This window comes from Microcaecilia unicolor, chromosome 5, assembly GCF_901765095.1.
Source record: "Microcaecilia unicolor chromosome 5, aMicUni1.1, whole genome shotgun sequence".
Lineage (NCBI taxonomy): Eukaryota > Metazoa > Chordata > Amphibia > Gymnophiona > Siphonopidae > Microcaecilia > Microcaecilia unicolor.
The window spans coordinates 68,690,976-68,708,039 of record NC_044035.1 but is presented as its reverse complement, the minus strand read 5'-3'; the positions used below and the strand labels follow the sequence as shown (position 1 = coordinate 68,708,039).

Genomic DNA, 17,064 nt, shown 5'->3' with positions numbered 1-17,064 from the left:
CTAACCTTAGGCGCAACCATTTTTACCAACTGAAACATGGTGCAAATGTATGTGGCTAAATTAGCTGTGTATCCCCATTATTCTATAATGTGCGTTAATTTTAGGAATGCCCTTGTTACACCCATGACCCTCCCATTTCCAGGCCCCCTTTTTCAGACTGCATGTAAATTTTAGGTGTGGATCCTGTAGTTAAATTTAAATGCATAAATATCGATTAAATCTAATTAGTGCCAATAACTGCTTGTTAAAAGGCCAATTATTGACACTAATTAGCTCATTATTCAATTAAATTGCACGCACAAATTAGGCACATGCAATTTTTGGCAACTTTTTAAAAATTAGGTGGTATGACATAGATGACAAATTTTGTGCTGCATGAGATATCTGAGCTTGATTTAATGATCCTCCCTTTTTGCAGTTCCACTTACTCTGATCCTCCACTGGTGTATTCACACCATTGGCATTGAGTACATTTATGGTGGGATGATATAAGATTGGTGTTGCTCCAATTCAAATGCTTATATGATAAGTCACCTATATTATGCCCTTATTGTAAACCGATGATAGGAAAATAAAAGAGGGCCTCATGTAGTCTAATATATGCCAGTAAATATGATTAGGTCTAGCAATAGCACTGAGAAGCACTGAATAAGGTAAAAATGTGTTAATAATTCAGTATTTTCCTTCCTCTTTCCATACTTCTCCTACCTTTGCATATTGAGCCCTCAGTTAAGCTTGCTTAACAATTTGGGCTGGGTATCCTTGGTGGAGAAATCAGTAACAGTATTTTCGGTTGGTATTTAAAATCTTCCATTGTAGCAGAATCCTTAAAAAAAAGCTAAGTGATAGGCAAGTTTGTTTTCATCCTCTATGGGTGAACTACGGAACTGAGGATAATTATGCTTCTCCACAGACTTCCTGTATACAGCTGTATACTACCACATGATTTTACAATGTTGAGGTCCAAAACGTCTATTCCAGTATGGTGATAAGACATGGTGAATTGTAAATTTGAATCCAAACTGTTAAACCAAACCAGGAACATTCCTGGCACCTATATGTCATCATAAAATGAGCAAAAAATAGGTACTTTTCTGCCCTATTAACCTAGGCAATGTGGTCTAAAATTGTCAACTGCATAGGGCAGTGAGAGGCAAACCAGCTAACTCCAGAAGTTGGTGGTGAGACCACATATTCAATACCAGGTCAATTCCAGTAACTGGCCAAGCCCAATATTCAGCACTGGCTGGTTAAGTTTGAACTGGCCAAAGAAAGACCTGCTGTTTCGGTGGCCAGATTTGGCCACCAAACTTAGCTGGCGATGCGCTGAATATTATCAGACAACTGGTTATATCACACAATATAACCAGTTAGCTGCTAAGCTCTGACTGAAAAGTCAGCAGGAGATAACCAGCTATCTCCTGCTGAATATTCATAGCCAGTTAAGCACTATTTAAGTGGCCAGTTGCTGTTCTGAATACCGGGGACTTTGACTTTTGTTCAGCAACAGCTTCCTTCTTGCCACCCTCCCACAGAAGCCATGCTTGCAGAATAATCTTGTAATTGCTTAACAGCCAGCATTTTTCTTCGTCTCATTCAGAGATCTCTGTAGTTCTTTTAAAATAATCATATGCTTCACAGTGATCTTGCTCAGCAGTTTTGTTAATCCACAGCTACTGACTTTGAAGGGAAGACCTGATCAATGCAGTGTCTTGGTTGTACCAAACTATTTACAAGTTACAATGATGGCCTGACAGTGCCCCAAGAAATATTCAAACACACTGACATGTTCTTATAGACTTCCCCCAATCTATACCTTTAAATAGCTATATCTGGGAGTTATTTCAGCAGCTTTGTGATTGGTATGTTTAAAACCACAACAGAAACAGCTTGCTTTTCAGCCAAAAATATTTGAATCAGCTCAAATGCCTCCATTGGAGCAGAGGTACATAAGTATTGCCATACTGGGACATACCGAAGGTCCATCAAGCCCAGCATCCTGTTTCCAACAGTGGCCAATCCAGGTCACATGTCCCTGGCAAGATTCCAAAAAAGTACAATACATTTTATGTTGCATATACTAGAAATAAGCAGTGGATTTTCAATAAGTCCATTTTAATAATGGTCTATGGACTTTTCTTTTAGGAAGCCATCCAAACCTTTTTTAAAACTCTGCTAAGCTAACTGCTTTTACTACATTCTCTGGCAGCAATTTCCAGAGTTCAATTACACATTGAGTGAAATTTTTTTTTTTTATCTGATTCATTTTAAATTTACTACTTGTAACTTCATTGTGTGCCCCCTATTCCTAGTATTTTTGGGAAGAGTAAACGAGTGTTTCATGTCTACCTGTTCCACTCCACTGGCTATGTGTCATTTTAAGACAATTTTTGGAAATAGAACTAATTTGGGTCTACTACTATTTCTCAAAGGGTGATGAGATCTTTATTTTTGTGGAAAGAAGGGTCATATATGCCAAACATGCTACTGGCAATCAAAACCCTTCCCCTACTTTAGTTTCATTGATTTATCTATAATTTCTGCTGAATTTATTCTGCCCGATATTTAAAGCAATTTTAAATATTGGGCAGAATAAATTCAGAAGGCCCCTGCCTACTTAAACCACTTGGAGAGAGCTAACCGCTAATTGTCAGTGGCACTTAATTAGGCAATGCTGCCTAACATCGCCACTACCCTGCCATTTTGGAGCTGGCCTGCACAGGGCCTCTTTGGGAGTTAAATTAGGGAGAAGCTGGGATTTATGTGGGTGCTAGCAATACTCTGTGCTAGCACACACACATACCTAACTGGGCATGTAGGAATGCATAATAAGCAGTCCTAAATTTACTCAGTTAACTATATGGGTGCCAGCACCTGTATGACTTCTGCTACTGGCTGGCACATTTCCAACTTCTCCCCCCCCCAGCCCCAAAGCAAGTTTCAGAATACTTCCCATTCACCTCCTGGTCAGAATGGGCCCTTCTCCTGGGTCCACCTTAACCTCATTGGTGGTCCAGTGGGGTGATGGAGGCAGCAGCAGCAGCAAAGCCCACTCGCTTCTGCTGCTGCTAGTGGCTATGACTCAGACGCACAAAGGTCCCCATAAATAATTACTTGGTATTTCCACCTCGGTAAAAATTACTGATTTGGAAATACAGAGATATTCCAAAAGCAACTTGCATGCAAATGAGCTGCTTGCAAAAAAAAAAAAAAAAGAGTTGGTTTGTGGAGCATGCGCAGAATAGCCAATTGCTATGCGTGGCTACTCTGCACGTGGCTACTCTGCACATGCTCAGAGCAGCATTTGTATATAGCTTTCATACACACAAAGAATCTGTGTGTAAGAAAACTGCCATAGATTTTTTTTTTCCAAAACTGCTATGGGTCATCCAATCTACTTCACTGTCATGGTCAGCGATCAAACAATCAAAGGTTAAGATGGATTTGAATCTGTAGATTTGTGGGTTTATTGATTTTTTTCTTGACAATATCTGGTGAAGGGCGGGTGCCAGCAGGGATGCTCCACCACGTCTTGTTTCGCCGCATGGGTCTTTCTCCTCTTGCAGGAGTGCCAGAGGATCTTTGGAGTGGCTGTGGAGTACTTGCTACAATGAAGACCTGTCAGGACTGACAGCTCCAGATTCCCATTAAATTTTCCTCAGTAAAGGTGGGGACTGCTTCTGTGCATCGCTTTGCATGGACATTTGTACAGTAATTAGCTAATTATAACAACTTTGCATACAATTTTCTTAGCTGCTACTGTGAGAGGAAAAAAGTTCACAGAACCCTTTTGTTCATGTCTCACTGAACTCCATAAACCGACTAGAACTAGTGTAAAAACCACGTTGCTGGCTCATTAGGTTCTGTGCATCTGACACTATCAGGATATTTTCGAAAGAGAAGGGCGCCCATCTTTCGACACAAATCAGGAGATGGGTGTCCTTCTCTCAGGGTCGCCCAAATTGGCATAATCGGATGACCAAAGTTCCTGGGGTCGTGTCGGAAGCATAGCGAGGGCAGGACTGGGACGTGCTTAACACATGGGCATCCTTGGCTGATAATGGAAAAAAGAAGGGCGTCCCTGACAAGCACTTGGCCAACTTTATTTGGTCAATTTTTCTTGCGACCAAGCCTAAAAAAGGTGCCCAAACTGACCAGATGACCACCAGAGGGAATTGGGAATGACCTCCCCTTACTCCCCCAGTGGTCACTAACCCCCTCCCACCCTAAAAAAAATCTTTAAAAATATTTTTTGCCAGCCTCAAATGTCATGCTCAGGTCCATTGCAGCAGTATGCAGGTCCCTGGAGCAGTTTTAGTGGGTGCAATGCACTTCAGGCAGGTGAACCCAGCCCCCCCCCCCATTGTTACACTTGTGGTGGTAAATGTGAGCCCTTCAAAACCCACCACAAATCCACTGTACCCACACATAGGTGCCTCCCTTTACCCCTTAGGGCTATGGTAGTGTTGTACAGTTGTGGGCAGTGGGCTTTAGGTTTTTTTGGGGGGAGAGGGGGCTCAGCACCCAAGGTAAGGGAGCTATGCACCTGGGAGCAATTTCTGAAGTCCACTGCAGTGCCCCCTAGGGTGCCCGGTTGGTGTCTTGGCATGTGAGGGGGACCAGTGCAATATGAATGCTGGCTCCTTCCACGACCAAAGGGCTTGGATTTGGTCGTTTCTGAGATGGGCGTCCTTAGTTTCCATTATCGCCAAAAACCTGGGATTACCATCTCTAAGGTCGACCATCTCTTAGGTTAACCTAAATGTTGAGATTTGGGTGTCCCCAACCGTATTATCGAAATGAAAGATGGCCGCTCATCTTGTTTTGATAATATGGGTATCCCTTCCCCTTCGCAGGGACACCCTGCGAGAATGCCCTCATGAAGACTTGGGCACCCCATTCAATTATGCCCCTCCACGTCTTGAAAATAGCCACTGCATCCCTTAGTGGTGTTAATTGGTGCTAATTGGCACTAATTAAAAGCTACACGTGTGATTGTGCATGCAAAATCGATTATGTACAACTGCTAGGGGATGTGGACATGAAAGTGTCATAGGCGGGTCAGGGGCATGCCTAGCACTTACATTTGCAGGCTATACAATACTAGCAGTTACATGCCTAACTACCTACAGTTAGATGCAGGCATTTACATCAGCCTTTGAACAAGATGCTTGCATCTAAAGTTAGGTGCACAATAATGGACTTATACTAGCATTCCTATAACAGAAATTGTCCATGCAATTGCCGTTATAGAATTCTCACTTAACGTGCATCATTCCAGCACCTAACATTAGGCAACCTATAGAGAATTGCTCTCAATGTGTTTCATTTAGGAGTTCAGCCTAGTTCCAACTTTAGGGAAAGCTTTGCAAGGAAGACATTCAAGAAAGTGCAGTAAATTTTTGCACTTACCCATGCTTTTAACAGCAGATATTAGTGTGGGGTAACTTCAGGGTGTGTCCAACACGACCCCTACAGTTGCAACACTGAAACGTTCTTTACTGTGTGTTGTGACTGTCTGCAATTAGCACAGATGCACTTACCGCTTCCTCTTGAGGAGGTAGTAGGGCGTCTGTGTAGCCCACCCCATTCTCCACCCATAAACCACCCAGTTCCTGACCCAAACATTGCATACAGGTATTGTGCAAATTAGTGTGTGTTGCCATTCAAGAATGACGACAGCGAATGCACTATTCCCACTATTCCTCACAGGTTATATTTGAAATGACTCCTGAGCCTGATGCAGTAAAGACTTTACATTTTGCTGATTTTTTTTTTCCTTTTTTTTGTCAGTTCTCACAGCATAAGGATTAGGAAAGCATAATGTCAAGAACGCACAAAGAGAATTTCTCTAGAAATGACCTTGTGCTATTTAATTTGTACAGGATATTGTTAGAGCAAGGTGATTCCTGTTCTTCATTATAAATCCTGTTTCTTAGAACCCGATTTTAGAAAAAACAATAAAACTTTTGATGAGGTTTTATAATAGCAACACTTCCCAAACAAATAATGGACACGGTCTGCAAATGCTAAGTAAGATGATATAAAACACTGTATCATTAATTAAATGTAGCGTGCAATAGAAGCGTTTTAGCCCACTGAATTCGGATTGGCATTTTTTTTTCCAATTTGCTTTATGTATGTAGGCATCTGTCATACTATAGGCAGGTTGGAGGGGTCCAGGGCAGTCCCGTGGATCGCCGAGCGTGGCTTCTTCAGCCTCTTGACGTCAGCGCAGGAGCGGCTGCAGGGTGTGAGGGACACGGCTAGGCTAGGGGAGGATGCGCTCAATAACAGGGAAGGAGGAGGAGCTACGCCTGGAGGAGGCGGAGCCTGTGGCAGTCCAGCCCAGCGCCGTGGAGAGGGGTTTCGGGCAGCCAGTGTGTGCCGCCTGTGCCGGGCAGTTCCAGTGCAAGCACCTTGCGCCCATCAGAGCCCAGGGTGGTTCCTGCGGAGATCACGGATCCCATTCCTCTTGACTAGGAGGAAGACACACTGAGCGGTCGAATCTACAGTATACAATGTAGAATGCTCCCTGTTCCGAGGTTCAAGCGGCAGCCTTTCCTCTGGCAGATGAACGCTGATCCACCTCCTTGGATTTGGATGGTGCCAGCAGCCTCAGGTCTTTTTCGGATAGGTGGTGTGCCCCCTCCTTTTGTCGTGTCTTCTCCACATCCACCTCCTTTGCTCCAGGGTGTTCCTGGCTGGCAAGTTCCCTGTGATCCTTTCCTGCCTTTGATATCAGTGCCCTCTGCACCAGATCCTGTTCTGCATCAGTATCCTTTGCCAAATGGACAGGTAACTGAGCTTACCTCCTTCTGAGCCTTTCATAAATATGTTGGTAATCTACAAGAAAAATATTACAGGAATAAAACTCGGGATTTAGCGATTGACCGCTCTCATTTTCACCTTTCAGTAGTCTTCAGGGTTTCATCACTGTACTATGTGTGGAAGAGAAACCCTGGCATCTGAAGAAGTTTATCCTTTCTGTTCAGCATTTTCTGCAACATCTGCTGCGTTTGTTTTGAAGTTAGCCCTTAGGACGAGGGGCACTGCACAGGCATAGTTGTTCAGCTACCGTATAAATAATTACTCTGGAGATGGATGGGCTTGGTCTCCCTTTCCTCTGGCAATCACAGAATACCCCCCCCTCTCCCCAAATATGTTAACAAGTTGGGGGATTGCAAAGATTTAGATCGATTGCAGTGCTCTTTAGTTGGGTTTATCGCACAGATAATCGCAGAAGGAAATGTGCTTGCAAGGAGCCCAGTTTAGAAGGGACCGGAGGCTGAGAAAAGGATGTCAGTGATTAGACTGAGCAGTGAGCGAAATAGTGAGATTTCATTTCTTCTCATTTTCTTCTGCATGCCGGCACATCATATTTTGAACTCGTTAGCAAAGATTGAATAAAAACATCAGACATGTTTGGTTAACTTAGCAAAACACACCAAAAAAAAGATGAAATCTTATTAAATCAGTTTCCCTTTCTAAAACCAATGGAAAAATATGTACTTATATCATCATACTGGAAAGCCAAAAGTTTTTTTTTTTAACGGAATGTTAGTATGAAAAATAAAGTCTCTGTTTGGATAGCTGCCCTTGCAATGTTTGATTTTTTTTTTTTTACATTGTCATGTCAGGAAGCTTCCACTAGAGGTATTTATTGTCAAAGAACTCGATTTGTCTTTTTACAAACCTGCAAGAGAATAGTGTGCAATGAATGAAAGCAACTGTGCTGAACGAATTTGGGCATAGATCAGGTGTATATGAAAATACTTTCATCCTTGCAAGGGATAAAAAAAAACCGAATTGCAGGAAATTTAAAGTATAATGATATCAAAGCCAATCTTCCTGCAGGACTTTTTTTTAAATTGTATAAAGATATGATCGTGCTTTAAAGCTTGTTAATTCAGAAAGCTCTTAGCAACATTTTGCTTGTTGAGTAATCAGTAAGCTTTTCAGTTCAGCTGTATTTCAGAATCTGAATCAGACATATTTTGAATTTGTATCTTGGTTTTCTTTTACTAGCAGGCTTTGAGCTGATTGCCCTGTGCTCTGTTGTGGTTTGTTAACAGTCCCCCCCCCCCCCCCCCCTACTCACTGCTTGATCTGGAAGTCTCACTATTTTGAACTAGTGAAAAGTCATTATGCCACATAATTTTGTCAAGATTACACATTATGCCTAAAATTACGGGGCGACAATAATAATATTTTTCTGTGCAACGCGTCTAAAGAAAACAGTTACTGTTCTTTGTTTTTCCATTTTTTTTTTAAATCAGAACTTGGACTTATCCCCATTTTACCGTTCTGTAGCTAATATTTAGTTTCAGGTGTAGAACTGAACTTTCCCACTAGAGACGTAATAAAGATTCTGTAAACAAAACATGAAAAATTAAAGAACGTGAACAATTCACTTTCTTGAATTTTTCATGGTTTGTTTACAGAATCTTTATTTTACAGATAAAATATGTATATTACTTGTCTGACAACAGAACATTCGCACTGAACTGATCTTAACCTTGTACATCTATGTCACGAGATACCCCAGTAAAGATAAAAAGTACTATTTTTTCAGTGCAGTGTCTGAAGACAGAGGAGGTTAGTATACCTATTAAACAGGACTCATGATTCATTAACCAGAACGCTCTTAAACTAGAAGCAGATTCGGGTTCTAAGTCATGTAGGGCCGGACATGGCATGAATTACAATGACGGAGAATGAGAAAGAAAAAAAAAAAAGCATTCCATGATTGTGTTTGCATCCTAAAATTATTAGACACGTTGCAACTTAGGATATAAAAACAAATCATTAACCTTGTCAAGACCGCAAGAGAAAACAGAGGATAAACAAAGCAATAGATTGCAGAAAGCCGACATGCATGTGCTCTGGCGTCTGCTGATTTTGGAGGAAACCTTATGAATGCAATTATTCTTTTTCTCTTTTCCTCTGTCGCGCTGATTCACTGCAAGTCCACTCTTTAGACCCCTCGAGAGCTCCTTTTTCCAGCCGTTTCTTTATGTTTTAGGACTTTGCCAACGCTGGGACAGGATTGTGATGTTTTTTTTTTCTAATTATTTATTAGTTTCACATTCGACTAATTGCAGAAAGCATTCTTAAGCGGTATATTTTGGCAAACTTGGAATTTTGAAGGCATTTCAAAGCGGGAGTAACAAGTTGTGCATATTGATCGTGTGTGAAGTCAGCCCAGCGTTGGCATATGCCAGATGCAATCGGCTGCAACTGAAATATTCATTCGTTGGGAGGCAGGGAGGGGAAAGCTTATATTACATAAATCAAAGATAATGCCTCCGTCATAAACAGACCCAAACATGTCAACAGAATGTCACAAAAGTACATATCTGTGATTTCCATATAGTAATGACACAAACCACTCAGCAGCTGTGACAGTGAGAAAGGAGATGTGGATGTTGATTCTGACACAGATTGATGACTGCCAGCAAAAACAATAAAGCCTAGAGAGAGAGTTTGCATATTTGTCTCTTTTGACTGCTACCAGCATTTCCTGTCACAAAGTTAACTAGTATATTTTAACTTCCTGTTTCAGTGGGTTTTTGGAGTTCATTCTCCGGTTATTGGATTTTCACCTTCGTCATGTATGGAATTTGTTCCAGTGTTCCCACACGGCTTCACGTCTACTCTTCCACCTCACAGTAGCAAATGCTGGGTGGAAAAGAGGATACCTAATTGCAAGGTAATCTTAATGTTTTACTGTGGCTTCTGCTAGAATTAGTTCTCATATTGAAGGAATTGGGCTGTACATTGAATGAAGCATTATGACAGTCTTGGAAACAGTGCCAAGCTGAGCTGGTAACGCCCATAAACAACGGGAGAGATGTTTCAGGGAATCATTTTAAAACCAAACCTATTCATTGCATTTTCTCTTAACCCTGGAGAAAAAAATTGATAACCTGTAGAGAGATTTTCTTAGTTATGCATAATTATTTTTCATGTATTGCATGACATATGAATGAAATACATTCTAAAACTAGGAATATGAACTCTCTGAGGCATGGGAAGTATAACTTTGTATACAGAGTATAGGTAACAAAATAAATGTTTAGGTCCAGTCATATAAAAGTAGCCAGACATCTAATATAAGTGGTGGTATAGAGGTGTGTATGTATATGGTGCTTTTGCTACATATATATGTAAATGTTGTGATAGATAGATAGATAGATAGATAGATAGATAGATAGATAGATAGATAGATAGATAGATAGATAGATAGATAGATAGATAGATAGATAGATCTCTTAGTGGAATTAGAAGGTACAAAGCCAGGGGCTGATGCAGAAAACTTTCCACACATGCATTTAACCAAAACCTTATCTTTACTGGCATATCAGAATTACAAATAACCAGGGTCGCCGAGGGGGGAGGGGCGGGGGGGACAAGATTCCCAGGGGGCCTGGCACCACAGTCCCACCCGCCACCGCCACCGGGCCCCTTCCACCCGAACCTCCGCCAGCAGAAGTGCTGTCTTCTGTTCTGACTCCGGCGTGTGCGGCCCACACAGACGTGCTCCTCTCAGCTGATCTTTACTGTACTCTGCAGGGCTTCTGTGTGTCTGTGCGTCACACGTGCAGGACGTCAGAAGCACAGAAGCCCTGCAGAGTACAGCGAAGATCAGCTGAAAGGAGCACGTCTGTGTGTGGGACTGTGGTGCCGGGCACCCCTCAGGGGGGGCGACGACGACAACCTGGGGGCGGGGCCCGGGGGCGGCCTTGTCCCGGGCCTGGCCAGTCTCTCGGCGGCCCTGTAAATAACAATATACATCAAAAGAACAGTTTATGAATGTTAATGCTGTGATTAACCATTCCACAGCCATGCAATTAGAAAAAAGGTTTTGCCTGTGCAGCTAATGCAGGAAACTTCTTGCAGGTCCAGGACAGTATAGAAGGGTTGGTTGAGAGGAGTGAGTGTTTAGCAGAACCCTGTCTCTCTCTCTCTCCCACAACCTTACTACTCTGCCTCAGATACCTTTTTGCATCGGAACCCCTGTTGGCTTAGTCAGCCCCCTTCCTCCAACTTCAAAATCCTTTCTTTAGTAGTCTACTTGTCTCCTCCCTCCTCGACCCAACATCCATTTTCCCAACTAAGTAAATATAAATTTCTGGTGTCTAGTGATACCCTCCCAGGCTCACCCACCTTACATTTAAATGGGAGGTGGGAGCGATGTCCATTTGCCTGCAGTGCCATCATCCTACAAAATGGTGGGACCCTTCTTGTGCATCTTGCCCTGTGCAGGTGGACCTGGGGGAGGGATAGGGATGCTACTAGATACCAGGAAATTTTTTTGGTTAAGGGGAGGGAGAGGGCTACTAGAATATCAGGAAAAGGTTTTTGAACTTAGGGAGAAGGGGAAGGAGACCACTTGACTACTAGGGAAAGGTTTTTGAAGTACAGGTTGAGTCTGAGGCGGTCCAGTTTGGCAGTCACCACTGAGGCACTGACAGGATGGGTGACAATTTGCAATGAGCTGTGGAGTAATTTGCATGCTCATTGCATATAGCATGCTGGCAATATTTTTTTTCTTTAATTCGGCGGTGGAACTGATGCACTGAGCTGGATCTACCACATGTCTTTCTGCATTGGCTCCTGAGAAAGGTGACCAAAGTGATCAAGGGGATGGAACAACTCTCCTCTGAGGAAAGGTTAAAGAAGTTAAGGCTCTTCACTAAGAAAAGACTGCTGAGGGGAAATGTAATAGATGCCTATAAAATCCTGAGTGGAGTGGAAAAAGTGAATCCCTTGTTTATTCCTTCCAAAAGTAGAAAGCCTAGTGGGCATGCAAAGAAATTGCAAAGTTGAATATTCAGAACAAATTGGAGGAAATATTTCTGTACAATGTAATTAAACTCTGGAATTTGTTGCCTAAGAATATGGTTAGCATAGCAAGGTTTAAAAAAAAGTTTAGACAAGTTCCTAAAAGAAAAGTTCATAAACCATTATTAAGGTAGACTTGTGAAAATCTGCTGCTTATTCCTGGGATAAGAAACATGAAATCCATTTTCCTCTTTTGGGATCCCCAAGCACTTGTGACCTAGATTGGCTACTGTTGGAAACAAGATGCTGGGTTTGATGGACCTTTAGTTGTCCCTGTGTAGTGATATTTATATACTTGACCTATCATGTTGAAAATTTTCAACAAGTAGCCAAACAAACCTATCCCAGCCTCACTTCCAAATCCCATGGCTGATAATGTCATCATGAATCTGAGAACAGAAACTATTTTCTTGCTATTTCTCTGTTAGATTTCAGAGGGGAAGAAAGTTGTGTTAGGAAGTTCAGGTATCAGAAGAAAAGAGCTTAAAGACATTGATACAGCAAAGAATACATATAGGGCTCAGATAAAAAGGAGCTATATAATGATAGAGTTTGTATGTCAGAGAAAAGTTAGGCTCTGCACAGAGCTGCCTGTTATCCTGATCTAGTTGGGAGATAGTAGTAGTAGATCCACATCTTGATACATTATGAGGCTCATTTTCGAAAGGGATCACCGGCGATGTTCCGACACAAATCGGGAGATCACCGGCGATCTCCTGATCCCGGCCAAATCGGTATTATCGAAAGCCGATTTTGGCCTGCCTTAACTGCTTTTTCGTTGCAGCGCTGGCCAACCTTCAAGGGGGCGTGTTGGTAGGGTAGCGAAGGCGGGATGGGGCAGGACGGGGGTGTGGGTACAGAATGGCCGGCTTCACCTTATAATGAAAAAAAAATGGCCGGCTCAAATGAGCATTTTGCCGGCTGGACTTGGTCCATTTATTTTTAGGACCAAGTCTGAAAAAAGTGCCCCAACTGACCAGGTGACCACCGGAGGGAAGCGGGAATCACCTCCCCTTACTCCCCCAGTGGTCGCCAACTCCCTCCCACTAAAAAAAAGCAAAAAAAAAAAACCCTTTTTTGCCAGCCTCTATGCCAGCCTGAAATGTCATACCCAGCACTCCTTGACAGCAGTATGCAGGTCCCTGGAGCAGTTTTTAGTGGGTGCAGTGCACTTCAGGCAGGTGGACCCAGGCCCATCCCCCCCACCTGTTCCACTTGTGGTGGTTAATGTTGAGCCCTCCAACCCCCCCCCCCAAAAAAAACCCCACTGAACCCACATGTAGATGCCCCCCTTCACCCCTTAGGGCTATGGTAATGGTGTAGAGTTGTGTCGAGTGGGTTTTGGGGGGATTTGTGGGGCTCAGCACCCAAGGTAAGAGTGCTATGCACCTGGAAGATTTTTTTTAAGTGCCCCCTAGGGTGCCCAGTTGGTGTCCTGGCATGTGAGGGGGGCCAGTGCACTACAAATGCTGGCTCCTCCCACGCCCAAATGCCTTGCATTTTGCCAGGTTTGATATGGCCGGCCCGGTTTCCATTATGGCTGAAAAATGAAGCCGGCCATCTCATATAAACCCGGCGATCCTGTTCTAAACCCAGTGAGCGATTTGGCCAGCTCCAAGCGTATTTCGAAAATACGCTTGACTCCACCCCGTCACGGAGCCGGCCCCGAAGATGGCCAGCCATCCATTTGGCCGGTGCCGTTCGATTATGGCCCTCCATGGGATCTGCAATGCTGATTTCAAGGGTAGAATCAGGGGCTAGAAATACCACTTTATTTTTAGGATGAAATTTCCAAACCAGGCAATTTTATCTGTGGGGCAGAGCAGGTAGCCTCCATAGTGAGGAGCTTGATAGAAAATATGCTGAATAGAACACTGCCAAAGTTGGTGTCCTTTACCCCTCTTCTGGTGTTCTGAAGTCTTCCTGACAGTATTTTTGCTACTTTGTCCTTCTCCTGTGCTTGTTGCCTTTGTCACAGTGGCATGGAGCTTTCATACTATGTAACAGAGTGCCAAGAGTTAGGCATCCAGAGGGTGTATGGTTGGAGTCTATTGTCTAAAGGAAAGTACTTCTCTGCTTTCCTTTATAGAATGCTAGTATAACTGGGTAAATATACATTGAAGGGGAGATTCTATATATGGCACCTAAAACATTGGTGCAGAAATCAGTGCCGACTAAACGTATTCTATAAGCGGAGCCTAGAGTTAGACGTGGTATATAGAATATGCTTAGTTGGCATCCTAGCACCTAAAACTACACGCATCTATTTATGCTAATGAAGATGTGGTGTAAATTCCGGCACATAGATTTAGGCGCACTGGGCCACACTCTATAACTACAAGTGTAGATTTCAGAATGCTGACAAAACGCCCATTTCCCCAAACATAGCCATGCCCCTTTTTGCCTGCGTGCATTAGTTAGGCGCACTGCATTACAGAATGCGCTTAGTGAGTTGTGTGTGTAAATTCTAATTAGTGCCAATTAGTGCTCATTATGGCTTGTTAACAGCTGTTATCAATGCTGATTAGCTTGTTAAGCCAATTAAGTTATGCACATTGTTATAGAATACACGTGGATTTTAGCATGGATCTCTAGGCATGCTATATAGAATTCGGGGATGAAATTTGACGACGGCATGAGCACTTTACACCAGCATAGAGACGGTCTAAGTGTGAGTGTTTAAGTGCTGCAGATACCCATATACTCACGCAAGTGTGCACATACTCACATTTATGCTAGTACTGTAAAAATGTATGTGCAGATGTAAATATGACTGTCTAAGAATTGCCCCATTTTTGTCCTATGCCCCTTTTTTGATGCTGTGGGGTCTTTGTGCCAATCTTGATGACATCTAATGCTGTTACCTTTGTTACAGAGGCCAACAATACATTTTAATAAAGTAGATGTTAGATAACTTGTGAAGACTTTCTTGTTTTGCTCAGGCTTGTGCAGGAATGATATCTTATATCTTACTGAGATTTGTGATTAGGTTAACTGTTGTGTTTTTATTTTATTTGCTTTATTGTGGTGTTTATTTTAGAAGCTCTGAGTTTTGGATTTAGACATGTTATCGGGTGCTTAAAGATGGGTAACTTTCTCCAAGTTGGACCCTTCCTTGTGGGGTTGAGATGGGAGAAATATTATATTCCTATGCTGATGATACTTTTGTTGTTTTTTAACATTTTTTATTTAACTGAAATTATACAATAACCATGCTTATTACAATATATCAGGAAATACAGCCATAAAACAAAATAAAGGGGGAAAACAATTACAATAAAAGAAAAAATATATATATATATTGGCTTTTTCAGACCACATAGGCCAAGAAAGGCAAATAATGATACAAGAAAATTCCTAGAATACATCTATAAACTGGAAGGAGAAACTAACCAACATAGCCAGCGTTACAGCGGATTAAGTAGGTGAATTCGAGGTATTTGCAGTTGCTCTCTCTCAATCAACAACAAAATTCAGTAACTATTTAGGGTCTAAAAAAACATAAGAAGTAGAATCATGCAAGATTACCACATTTCAACAGGAAATATTTAAGAGGAATGAAGCCCTCAGAGCCAAACCCCTGGGCTTGAGTGCAAGAAATTCCCTGGACTTCTTCTGTGCTTCTCTTGAAAAATCAAGAAACATTTGAATTTTTGAATTCATAAACAGATTATTCATAAACTGAAAATATAAACGAAGAATATTACATCTATCAAGTTCTAGGGCAAATGTCAGAACAACGGTCATATGTTCAGTCACGATTTCCAGGAACTTTCTAAAAAATCGGTAAGGTTCATAACGTCTAGTTGATTTTTCCTCCACTTTTAATTCTAGAAATATATTGTGCTTGAACAATTGGTGGTATATACTCTAATGGAAGTTAAGCACTTCCTGGAAATATTTCTTAAGCATTTTATTGCTGGTTTCATAGGAGATTTTGGAAACCTTAAGCTATTCTTTCTGAACTGATATTTCAGTCATTCCACCCTATGAGCAAATATTTCTCTCTCCTTTATAGTTGCTGATTGAAATTCCTATAGATCTTTAACAGATTCCCAGTGATGCTCCTTGGTCGACTGCCAGGGAGGCGAATCGCCACTGTGCACCCCCCCCAGGTGCAGTGTCCCCCCCCCAGGTGCAGCATTGTTCACCCCAGCACATCACTTTTACCCCCCCCCCCCCCCCCGGGTGCCTTGTTCTTACCTCCTGGGGTGCTGGGAGCAGCCACTTGGTTTTCGGCTCCGCCAGTTCCCTGCTCCCTCTGCCCCAGAACAGGAAGTAACATCAGAGGCTGCTGCCTGCACCCCTCCTGCAGTGTACACCCAGGGCAGAACACTCCCACTGCCCCGGCCTCGGTACACTGCTGCAGATTCCTCAACTGAGGACACCCTAGTTGCCTGCTGCTCCAGAGCTTGATTCAGTTCTTCATTTTTATTTATTTATTTATTGCATTTGTATCCCACATTTTCCCACCTCTTTGCAGGCTCAATGTGGCTTACAATAATACATCATGAATGGTGGAAATATATAAGAAAATAGACATTTAGTATTACAGAAGGATCTTGGGTAACATTATAATGATAAAACATGATATAGGAGCTCATTTTCAAAACAGAAAATAGTTCATTTTTAGCGTACGCTAAATGCTAGAAACACCCATATATTCCTAGCATCTCTAGCGTTAGCACATGCTAATTTTTAGCTCATGCAAAACAACACTAGCCTGCCTACAGTATGGCTTAGTAAACAGCCAAAAAGGTGCCCAAACTGACCATATGACCACTGGGGAGATAAAGGTATGACCCCCCTTCAATCCCTCAGTGGTCACTGATCCCCTCCCACCCTCTAAGAACTGAAAGCGACAGTACATCCCAAGCTCTTTAACAGGTGCAGATATAATGGCCATTCCTTACAGCAGCAATCAGGTCCCTGGATTAGTCTAGTGGTTGATACAGTGGACTGTAGAGAAGGGGACTCAGGCCCATATCCCACTCTAGCTGGTACACTTGTGGTGGAAAGTGTGAATGCTCCCCCCAAAACACAAAATACCTACTTATGCCTTTAGATGTCACATATAAATGACATCTAAAGGCATAAGGGCTATTGAAGCGGTGTGCAGTTGGGTACAGTACATTTTTTTGCTATTCCTGGAGGGCACACCATACAATATAAGGGGTTATGATGTGATTTATACCTGGGGTCACTTATGTGAAGTTC

The 17,064-nt window shown here is 42.4% G+C and overlaps 1 protein-coding gene across 1 annotated transcript in view; it reads left to right on the top strand.

The window, feature by feature from the left end:
* Positions 1-6,281: 6,281 nt before the first annotated feature.
* The window catches only part of TCERG1L (transcription elongation regulator 1 like), a 336,955-nt gene continuing 326,172 nt past the window's right edge, over positions 6,282-17,064 (top strand). Inside the window, 4 exon segments of the mRNA XM_030204960.1 lie at positions 6,282-6,411; positions 6,516-6,557; positions 6,560-6,798; positions 9,566-9,712. Of these exon segments, the coding sequence (XP_030060820.1) occupies positions 6,282-6,411; positions 6,516-6,557; positions 6,560-6,798; positions 9,566-9,712 (558 nt within the window).